Raw genomic sequence first — 12,138 nt, 5'->3', positions numbered from 1 at the left:
CTAAAAATCACACGTGAATGGGGCATACTTTTGTGTTGATTAATGCTGGCGTGTCATCCAAAACATTATGGCATGTCATCTTTGACATATGTGTCATAGCGTTGCCATCGCTGGTTATACTACAGGTAAGAGAAGAAGAAAAAACTTTTTCTACTAATAAATAAAAGTCTAGAATTAATTGTTAGCAATTCTGCAAACTACAGTATCAGTGTCAGCTAATAAGTGAAAATTATTTAATGTCTCCTGAATCAGTAGTATGCCTTAAATGGATACTTGACTATTGTGTGTCACAATGCTGGATTAGATCTGCCTATAGCCTACCCCAGGAAGACTGCTGTGATTTTATAAGAGCGATAGCATAAAAGTAAGCCCTGGTGTGTTGTTTCTCAGGAGTCTTCTAGGTGTTCACAAAATTTTCTTCCTTGCTTTATAAGTGACTTCTGCTAGCTAGCTATTCTTCTAGAATTGTTAGAACTGAACCTCATCGCAGATGGTCACTAACTTGGCTTCTATAGATACTGGCTTCTATCCTGCTCTCTTGAAATAATTAGCCAGAAAATAAATCAGGAGTCAGGAGTGCAAAAAACAGGATCAGATAGTTATACTTATGAATGTAATAGTGGATTGTGCCTAAAATAGAACAGTCAGCATGGACTGTTTCAACCTGTCTGGAGCTATTTTTAATACTCTAAACCATGTGGTAAAACCACAACCTTTCACATTTTATATCTGGAACAACTAAGGCAACAGCATGGTAGGGAATTTATATATCATTGAACATAATTGAGAGATTAAGGTATTAGAAAAGTAGAGGTTTGTTACTGCTGCAAATTATTAATAATATCAAAATTGTTTATCCCTCTGCTGGTCTAATATTAACTGAGTTAATATTAAATGCTAGAACTGAAAATGTACATACTTAGAACTTGCCAGATTGTTTAAATTATGCCTGAAGAAGCCAGACTGTTTAAATTAAGTTACATATTTGTACTTTTACTATGTACTACTTTTATTTTGATTTCTTCTGTATCTTCCTGGAGTTGAAAAATCAATTATAAAATGTAATGATGCCAAGTTCATTTTGTTTGGTTTTATTTATTTTGTAGAACTGGGGCTTGTTTTTTGGGGGGTTACAACTTTTAGTGTCTATATCCCTATATTCAAAAGTTAGATTTTAAGGTCATTGAAAAAAGTTCCTACCATCTTGTACTTTTTAAAGCATCAAGAATATTGTTGCTACTATATGACCTGAGAAATATGGTGAGCACTTCAGGTTTTTGTAACATCTTTTTTGGTGTGGCATTTTGATGTGTATAGATGTAAGCAGTTTTGGAAACTTTTCATACTCAATCCTAAATAGAATTAATTTTTCAAATTTACTATGTAACCAAAACTGATTTATTTGTAACATCACTTTCTCTCAATTGAACATGTAATTGAGCGTAATTAACATTTATGTTCTCAGGTTGACTAAATAATTAACTTAAATTGTCAGCATTCCAAATAATTTATAATATTGGGGCAATACAGATATTATGATAAGTGTACATTTCCTGCTAATTTCCAGTTTTGATCAGGAGAAACTGAACAAGCTTGGGAATGACATCTATAACCCTATGGTTTGTATAGTTTTCCATCTGCGCATCCATACAACTTTACCAAAACACGTGTGACCGCTCAACCCATTACAGCCTAACCAAAAAATATCACTGCCATACATCAGAAACATCTCAGACGTAATCAACAGACTATTGCAACATCTTAAATAAACTAAAAGATCCAGTAACTCAAGAAGAAAAAACCAGGAGTCATCTGTAACATACTGTAACAGCCACTAGGTAGGTTGAGCAGACATAAGACTAGCAGAGGGCATCCGTGAACATCAACTATAGTCAGAAAACATGATAAAAACTACTTAGACACATGGACAGATTCAAACATAATTTCAACTGGGAAACTTTGAACATCCTAGACCAAGCTAAATCTAAAAACAGTAGGAAATTCCTGGATGCTTGGCACTTAGATATGTTAGCCATCAATAGATTATGTGCCATCAAGTTGAAAACCACATTTTTTTCCATGTCGATTAGCCTGCTATCATGGTGTCAGGGAAGAACAAGCAAAGGGTGACACACACATCTTGATGTATGTACATAATCACAGGTCTTAATGATTATCGTCCAGTTGCACTTACAGCCATCATTATGAACTGTTTTGAAAGGCTGAAAAAGGACTTTATTGTATCCAGCCTCCCTCCAGCATTTGACTCACTTCAGTTTGCTTATCGTCCAAATTGTTCCACAGAGGATGCTATTTCATCTGTTCTCCATCTGAGCTTGGCACACTTAGAGGAAAGAAATACTCATGTACAATTGCTGTTTGTCGACTTTAGTTTGGTATTTAATACAATCATTCCTCAGCATTCAGTAGATAAACTGGGCCTTTTAGGCTTCAGTACTCCTTTGTGCAACTGGATTCTTGATTTTCTCATTGATAGGCGAGTTGGAACTAATATTTCTAACACCATGTTTTTGAGCACAAGTTCTCTTCAGGGCTTTGTCTTAAGTCCACTGTTGTTCACCCTGCTGATCCATGTGCAAGTTTTGTTACCAACCATATTGTGAAGTATGCAGATGATACAACAGTCTTCAGCCTTATACAGGATGATAATGAGGGTGATTACCAGGAGGAGGTAGAGGGATTGATGAACTGGTGTAATAAAAACAGCCTGGTTTAAATGTAGGAAAAACAAAAGAGATCATTATCAATTTCAGAAAAGGCAGGCACAGCCATACATCTCTGTGTATTAACGATTCAACTGTGGTTAGTAGCGTCAAGTTTCTGTGTGTGCAGCTGACGAGCAGGTTAGCTTGGTGCCTCACCAGGGAGACACTGGTGAAGTGGGCACAGTAGCACCTGCATTTTCTGCGTTCTTTGAGAAGAGCACATCTTCATTCCCCTATCCTTACCACTTTCTATACAGGGACGGTTGAAAGCATCCTGTCATATTGTATTACTGTATGGTTTGGAAGTATTACTGTTTTGGACAAGAAGGGTGTGCAGAGAGTGGTGAGGATGGCATAAAAGATTATTGGAAGTTCACTTCCTTCTATCCAAGGCATGGCATATAAGCGATGCCTGGCCAGGGTCTGCAGTATTGTCAGGGATGCTACATATCTTCTCCATGACCGGTTTCCTTTGTTACCTTCTGGGAGGAGGCTCCGCAGTATTTGAAGTAGAACAACGAGATTCTGTAATAGCTTTGTACCACATTGTTAATTCTCAAGACTCTTTTTTTTATATATAGCATATGTATGTGCACGTAACAATAGAGATTATCTTATAATCATGTGTGATTATGGTATATGTATATTATCATTTTGGTGTCATTATAGTTTGTGGCATATACTTCCACCTTGGCGTGTAAATTGTTTTTAATTTACCCCAGTACTAATGAAAGAAATATATAATGTTCAAAGCAATTGTTTAAAACCTTACCTTCTGTGACAAGTGCTGCATTCAGATTCAGACTGAATTTTGAACATTCTGGGTTTTTTTTATCTGCAGATTTCTGTGGCTATGAACTAATATGATTAGCCTTATTGGCACTAAAATCTAATGCCCCCACTGATAGCTTGGAAGGATTGAACACTCACAAAAGGGAATGTTACGGTGGACAGTTCATTTAGAAGGTGGGCCTCGAAGAGTAAACCACGCTGCTGTGGCTGTTGGACATAAAGTCTATTCTTTTGGTGGATACTGTTCTGGTGAAGATTATGAGACTCTACGACAGATTGATGTTCATGTATTTAATGCAGGTAAGTTGATGAATGTTCAGGTTTAGAGAAACAGGACTTAATTATCTTTTATTTTTTTAAAAAATCAAATACATATGTTTATATTTATTGAACATTAATTAATATTAGTTTAATATGTCAGCCATCAAACAGATGACACTACTGAAAATTTAAAAATATTCAATTATGGGAAAGAGGCAAAGGAATTTCTCGTATTAAAAGTTACATTATACCTTTTTAGTAAAATTATATATTTGACAGAATTTTTCATCGGTTTCAACAAAGCATATGTAAAACAATACCATGTTTTGGACAAAAATGGAGATGCCAGGTTATTAGTATATTGCAGGAGATCATTTACTGATTTTTAATATTATCAATTTACTTGTTGTTTACTTGTCAATTATGAACTGTGTAATACATCAGCTTTTATTTCAAGAAAGTCAAACCTTTCCTTATTATTTGTTTAGTAAGAAATCTTAGATAACTTTATAAGAGAATCCTATAGAGTTTCCCATTATCAATATAATCCTGAGAGTGCCAGTACTCTGCATATACCTTCTAGTTTATTTATTTATTTATGAAATGTATTTGCTGCCATCTCATATGCAGCAACTCCGGGTGGCTTATAGTACAATTATAGTAAGCAGAGGCGTAGCGTGGGGGGTGCAGGGGGGGCCGGCTGCACCGGGCGCAACATCTGGGGGGGCGCGCTCGCACTCGCAGCTCTCTGCCCCTGCCTGGCTCACTCACTCTCTCTGCAGTGCTGGCTGTGCGAATCCGATCCGAGCCGCCGGGTCGCCGCCCACTGTGGAGGGGGAGGCGCAAATTACTTGCCTTGCCCCGGGTGCTGACAACCCACGCTACGCCACTGATAGTAAGTTGTTACTATCAGATGAATCTGGTTTCACATCATGGATTACAGCTCAGTACTGCTCTAAACTTTGTACAGTACTGTACATTGTAATATCTCCTCCAATTTTTCTTATATACTTTAGAATGTTACATGTTTTTCTTTTTTATCTTAATTAATTGTGATTTTTGTTTTTGATCGATCGATTGATTTAATTTTCTGACCTTTTTTCTGATAGTTTCTCTGCGCTGGACCAAATTACCACCAGTGTGGACAAACAGCAGGGACCATGTGAGAGAGGTTCCTTACATGAGATATGGGCATTCTGCGGTGCTGATTGATGACACTATCTATATCTGGGGAGGCCGTAATGATACTGAGGGAGCCTGCAATGTATTATATGCCTTTGATGTCAGTAAGTGGTGTTATCCTGCTTCCCTAACTTTCACTATCACATGCTTATAAAGATGAATGGGCAGGGAGTGCAAACCTTTTGTAGCCATTTATCTCTTATCGATATGATATTGATGGAGTAATGATGGCACATAGCAGTGCCAGCTATCAAATTGAGTAAGCCAAGTGTGCTAGCTATAAATGAAGAGTTATTGTTAATAATTACTACATTATGCTTTTAAACTTTAAAATATTTATATTTTTACCTCTAAACACTCCTAAATTATATGCCCAAGTTATGTCAATGTATTGCCTGATAATAATAAATATTATATTTACTATTTCTAAATTAAGCATTTAGGGAATATTAATGTAGTTCCTTTCCATTCTATTTCATTTCTGTTCTTACTGTAAAATCAGCTTCATTAATATATTGGAGCAAGTAATGAACATTATTCTTGTCATTACTGAAATTCTTCTAAGTTATAATCAGCTTCATTGATAGCGAGGCTAATAGTAATAATGATGATGATTATAAACTAGTGAGATTGAAACTATTTATGCTTAAACTCATTTAAAACCAGTGTTCTCTGTGTTTCTCTGTTGACTGCATAGTAGTCTCTTTAGCTTGACACAGTAGAATTCTATGCCTCCAAAATGTTAAATGCCTCTTTGTGGAAGCTCTAAGAGGATAAACAAAATGAGCAAATAAAATATGTAAATTTACAGTAGTGCTTAAAAGTTGGTGAACCCTTTTGAATTTTCAATATCTCTGTATAAATGACTTAAAATATGTTCTGTTCTGTTATCTTTATCTAATCTTACAGCTAGATAAAGATAACCTAATTAAACAAATGACTCAAAACATTATACTTGTTCATTTATTTATTGTGGAAAATGATCCAAAGTTGTGTAAGTTCTTCATTAAATAACCAGGGCTGTTTTAGAACCAGGGCTGCTCTAAATATGACAGACTTTCGCCTGTCAGGACAATAGAGTTCTCACCACAGAGATTATGAAGAAATTTCTGAAGACTTCTATAAATTATGATGCAAATAATATGACAAAATTACAAATCCATTTCTAAAGTTCTGCAATGCCATTGGTTCAGAAAACAGAAAACATTAGGGACAGTTATGAATGCATTTATCCAAGAGTGCTTTCCGATCAAAGTTACTCTCTTGCCTTGATTAGAGTTAGCAGACACAATTCCATTATCAAAAAAGCACTTGGTCAAAATGGGATTCATAAGAGAACAGGAAGGTAAAAACCATAGCCTTAAGAGGAACATTTATGTTCACCTCAAGTTTGCAAAAAAGCATTTAAATGATTCTTCAGATTTCTATAAAAATGTGTGCATAGATGAATCAAAAGTGGAACTTTTGGAGGCACATAGGTATTGTTTTGTCTGATAGAACCCAAACACTGAATTCCTAATAAAAACATATACCAATGGGTAATCATGTAATGGTTTGGGAATATTTGGCTGCCTCAGGAGATAGTCAATTTTTCATTATTGGCAGGAGCACAAATGATATTTTATATAAGAAAATTCTATAGGAAAACATTTAGTCATCACTTAGATGAAATTGAAATTCAGATGGGTCATGCAACAAGACAGTGATCCCAAACATACAAGTAAGTACAGAACAGAACAGATAAAGATAAATAAGATGAATATTTTGGAATGGTGAGGTCAAATTCCAGATTTAATTTACAGAACTATTATTACGGGATCTGAAATAAGCAGTTCATGCTGAAAATTCAAATATTACTGAGTTAAAGAAGTTTGTCACAGAGAAATGGGACAAAATGCCTACATAGTGAAGTGGGAGCCTAATAATCAAGTGTAAGGAACATTTGATTGCAGTTTTTGCCGCTAAAAGTGGTGCAGTAAGTTACTGAATCTAAGGGAGGGCATTTTTTTTCACAGTCACAGATTGGATAACTTTATGAATAAATAATAAATAAAACAAGCATCAAACTTTGGGGCTATTTTTTCACTTGGACTACTCTTGTATCAATAAGACTTAAATGAAGCTCTGATAACATAAAAGTTCAAAAAAATCCAAAGTATAGCAATTTATCTGAGCAAATTGTCTTAAGAAACAAACAAGAAAATGTGTACTAAGTTGATCTTGGTAGTTGGGTACATTGTCTAATATGGAAGAGGGAAACATGGAAAAATAAATATAAGTAGAACTCAGTTAGAAAACTGGGAAGAAACTTCAGTTCTCTCTATGCAAGAGTGGATGATAAAGGTGATGGAATTAGTGTTGGTGCCAAAATTGTTTTAAAGAAAAGAATATGCCTAGTTTTGTTTCTACTTGGAAATCACTTCTGGACTTTCTGCTTAAAACTAAAAAAGACTCTTTGATTTTACATTTTGATAATTAGAATGATTTTTTATTTTTTATTTATTTTTATTTATTATTTTTTTTATGCCACTCATTTCCCCTACATTACAAGGTGACTCTGGGAGGCTTTATAATTTTATAATTTTAGCAATGGCCTGAAATGCTGTGAAATATAAAGCAAAAGACTGAGCTTGTTTGTTTGTTTGCATTCTATTGCACTAAAAGTCAGAAGTCAACCCTTTCCCCCCCTCTTTTTGCATTTTTCTCATTTTTCTAACTTTTAATTTCTTTGATATTTTTATTTTATAAGGAAACTTAATAAACAATATATTAAAAAGAAAAGAATTCAGTTAGAACATTTGTGGGTAGCTCTTTTGTAAATGACCGTGGTGTTGAATTTACTGTAATGGGCTCCCATAACAAATTTAATAATAGTAATACTGAGAGTGCTAATATTTCCCTTCTACGTTTTTTGTAAACAGCAGAAATAGTTCCACTATATATTACATTAGACCTGAGATAATGTTCACAAGGAATATTGCAAAGCAACATACAGTAGCAACTGTCACAGTTCAAAATGCTAGGCAGCCTTGTACCATTTCCTATCATCCCTGGAAAGCAAATGTTCTAAGCCTACTCTTCTTGAGGGAAAAGAAAAAAAAACCCTATATGAGTCATTTCAGGCTAGACAAAGCCCTGAGCCTATTATGCAGGGCGCTGTCCTTTGCTGGCTTACAAATGCTATCTAGATTAGATGTCACAGCTCTAATTTCATCTGTTGCACTTGGTAAAGGTCCTTAGGGATAATGCTCAACTGAATTTAGAAATCTAAATATGGTGTAGGTAGTCCTCAACTTACAACAATTGGGTTCAGAATTTCTGTTACTAAGCAAGGCGGTGATTAAGGGAATTATTCCCAATTTTATTACTTTTTTGTCACAGTTGTTAAGTGAATCATTGCAGTAGTTAAATCAGTCATGCAGTCATTAATCAAATCTGGCTTTCCTCATTGACTTTGCATGTTAGAAAATGGCTGCAGATGATAATCACATGACTCCGAGATGCTGCAATCATTGTGAATACAAGCAACCAAATTTTGATCAGGATGCTGGGTTTATTGTAAATGCAAGGACCAGTTGTCTATGGAGATTCTCAGTCATCCAGGTCGTAGTTATCCCAAAGATGCTTTTTCACAGGCAACTGGACTTTCTTGTTTTTTCTTTGAAGATGTTTTGCTTCTCATCCAAGAAACTTCTTCAGCTCTGACTGGATAGTGGGGGAATGAAAGAATTTATACTCCTTGCAGGCAGCTGCTCATATGCATTCTTTTAGAGAGTCATTGATGCCACCTGGAGGTTTATCTGTGTTGTCAGGATCACCCGAGTACTGCAAATGGGTGTGGAGCCTTCTTGGAACTGTTGAAAGGACTGTGTTGTAGACTGAAGATAGATGATGTCGTACCCCTCCCCCTCTGTTGAGAGAGGGCTGTTCAATTTTGACATAGATGGCCTCTTTGAACCCTCTCTCAAACCATTGGTCCTCTCTATCCAAAATGTGGACTTTGTTGTCTTCGAAAGAGTAGCCTTTGTCTTTTAAATGCAGATGGACTGCTGAATCTTGTCCTGATGGATTTGTTCTCCTATGTTATGACATGCATTTGTGAAGTGGTTGTTTTGTTTCTCCAATGTACAGATCTGCACATGGCTCACTGCATTGTACTGCATATACCACGGTTGCTCAGTTTTGTCTGGGTGTTTTATTCTTGGGGTGAACAAGCTTCTGCCTTAGTGTATTTGTGGGTTTGAAGTGTGCACGTATGTTGTAAAGAGTCTCCTGAGCTTTTCCAATATCCCTGCAATGTATGGAATGACTACGTTGCTTTGTTTATTGTTTTCTTGTTTGTCCGTTATGAAGGAGCTCTTGCTGGGTCTTTTTTTTTGGGGGGGAGGATTTGATAGAGGCCCACTTGGGATAGCCACAAGTTCTGATGTGTTTTAGTTCTTTTTCTTTCCCATCTTTGCTGGGAGGCGGGCCTTCAGCTCGGTGGTGTAGAGTTATGATAACTCCCATTTTGTATTCCAATGGGTAGTGAGAATAAAAATGTAAATATTGATCTGTGTAGGTGTGTTTTCTATACACTTCAATGTTAAGGCTTCTGCCTTTCTTAATGTGTACTGCACAATCCAGGAAGGCAAGACTATTTTCCTTATCATCTTCACTTGTGAATTTGATGTATCTGTCCACCGAGTTGATATGTTTGGTGAATGCTTCCATTTCCTGTGTTTTGATCGTGACCCAAGTATCGTCAACATACCTATACCAGTGAGTGGGTGGAATTCTTGTAAAGGAATATAGGGCTTTGGTTTCTACTTTTTCCATGTAGAGATTGGCCACAATGGGGAACACAGGTGAACCCATGGTACAGCCATGTTTTTGTCTGCAGAAACCTTCACTGTATTTAAAATAGATAGTGGTCAGGCAGAGGTGCAGCATGGCACATATGTGGTCTGGGCTGAAGTTGATTCTGTCACCTAAGGTGACAGGCTGCACTATGGGTTCACCTTTACACTGAAGTTTACAGAACCCCCCCCCCCCCCGTACAGATCAATATTTACCTTTTGATTCTCACAACTCACTGGACCATAAAATGGGAGTTATCAGAATCCTACACCACCGAGCTGAAGGGCTGTTTACCAGCAAAGATGGGAAAGAAAAAGAACCAAAACACATCAAAGAAGCCCTTAGAACTTGTAGCTATCCCAAGTGGGCCTTCATTAAATCCCCCCCAAAACGACCCAGCAGGAGCTCCTCCATAACAGACAAACAAGAAAACAATAAATGAAGCAACATAATCATTCCATACATTGCAGGAATATTGTAAAAGCTCAGGAGAATCTTCAGCCAACACAACATAGGTGCACACTTCAAACCCATGAATACACTAAGACAGAAGCTTGTCCACCCCAAGGATAAAACACCCAGACAAAAATGACCTACGGGGTATATGCAGTACAATGCAGTGAGCCATATGTAGACCCGTACATTGGGGAAACAAAACAACCACTTCAACGCATGGCACAACATAGAACAAATCCATGAGGACAAGATTCAGCAGTCCATCTGCATTTAAAAAACAAAGGCCACTTTTTGGAAGACAGCAAAGTTCACATTTTAGACAGAGAGGACCGCTGGTTTGAAAGAGGGGTCAAAGAGGCCATCTATATCAAAATTAAACAGCCCTCTCTCAACAGAGGGGGATGGGAATGACATCATCTATCTTCAGTCTACAACACAATCTTTTCAACAGTTCAACAGTTTCAAGAAGGTTCCACACCCACTTGCACTACTCAGGTGACCCTGACAACACAGATAAACCTCCAAGATGCATCAATGACTCTCTAAAAGAATGCAAATGACCAGTTGCCTGCAAGGAATATAAATCCTTCCATTCTTCCACCAGCCAGTCAGAGCTGAAGAAGCTTCTTGTATGAGAAGCAAAACGTCTTCAAAGGAAAAACAAGAAAGTCCAGTTGCCTTGTGAAAAGGCATCATTGAGGCAAGGACCAGTTATAAGTCATTTTTTCAGTGCCGCTCAACATAGAACAAGATTTCACTTCCCATTATGAACGTACATTGGGCTGGAGGCCAAGTCTAGTTAGTCTGATTGAATGGCTATGGTTGAAAGCCAAGTTACGAGAGATCCTTGTGGGACAGAGTTTTTATAGGACAGTCTGTTGCTGCTTCCTGGACCAAGACTAAAAACTGACTGCCAACTATGCTCAAGGAATTTCCTGTGTCTCCAAGGATTATCTGTGCTTTTGGGTGAGGGAAATGGGACTTTTCAGGATAGGTGTTGCCTTACACACTTTTCATTGCTGATGTTCTCAGAATTATATGCACAGGATACTTTTCATTGATAGTGAAAAATATATCTTCTCCATTGAGCACTTTCCAAAAGGATTCAAACCTCTCTGTGATATAGTTTGTAGTATTAATCTATAATAACATAATAAAGCCACATAACTAATGGGTTTAGAGAATTTTTCATGAACTACTGTATAGCTTTGGCATATATATTGTTTGGTATGCCTTATACAGATTTTACATACAGAAAAAGATTGTATACTTTAATTATTTAACATTCAAGGGTTATGAACTTTTGTCACATATTCTTGAGCATGCCATTCTGTGACCACTAAATATAGTTCATATATATCTCCACTTTTTTATTTTTATGTATTAGGCACACACAAGTGGTTCACTCCAAAAGTTTCTGGAATGGTTCCAGGAGCAAGGGATGGACATTCAGCATGTGTCTTGGGAAAGAGCATGTATATTTTTGGAGGATATGAGCAACTGGTAAGTTGTTCTAAAGTTTGTGCCATTTATATTTCTACTTGCTTTCAATAAATCTGTGAAAAGTAAAGGCAGCTAAAGTTGCTTGTGATAGCCTAATATTGCCACAGTCCGAAGATAATGCTAAATTGCTATTGAAGTAAGAAATAAGACTCAATAAATACAGTAAGATTTATTTCAAAACATGCAACTCTGAATAAAATAGTGTATATCTTGGCTTTGAGCTAAAATCTGCTTGTTAATACTTTTGAAAGCTGATCCTACTACTGAGAAACATGAATAACAGTAATAATGGATAACAGATAATTGGTTTGTCTATTGACATTTCAGGCATCTTTGTCTTTATTGGTCAGAATGTTTTAAATAAAGCCTACTAGGTCCC

At 36.6% G+C, this 12,138-nt stretch overlaps 1 protein-coding gene across 1 annotated transcript in view; it reads left to right on the top strand.

Moving 5' to 3' along the window:
* Positions 1-731: 731 nt before the first annotated feature.
* The window catches only part of KLHDC3 (kelch domain containing 3), a 39,649-nt gene continuing 28,242 nt past the window's right edge, over positions 732-12,138 (top strand). Inside the window, exons 1-4 of the mRNA XM_015825659.1 lie at positions 732-754; positions 3,568-3,818; positions 4,889-5,065; positions 11,644-11,759. Coding sequence (XP_015681145.1) covers positions 3,665-3,818; positions 4,889-5,065; positions 11,644-11,759 — 447 coding nt within the window. The 5' untranslated portion in view covers positions 732-754; positions 3,568-3,664. The remainder of the gene's footprint in view (positions 755-3,567; positions 3,819-4,888; positions 5,066-11,643; positions 11,760-12,138) is intronic.

Source organism: Protobothrops mucrosquamatus, unplaced genomic scaffold (assembly GCF_001527695.2).
Source record: "Protobothrops mucrosquamatus isolate PMUCROS unplaced genomic scaffold, P.Mucros_1.0 scaffold2742, whole genome shotgun sequence".
Lineage (NCBI taxonomy): Eukaryota > Metazoa > Chordata > Lepidosauria > Squamata > Viperidae > Protobothrops > Protobothrops mucrosquamatus.
The sequence above is the reverse complement of the archived record's forward strand: the minus strand, read 5'-3'. Positions and strand labels throughout refer to the sequence as shown.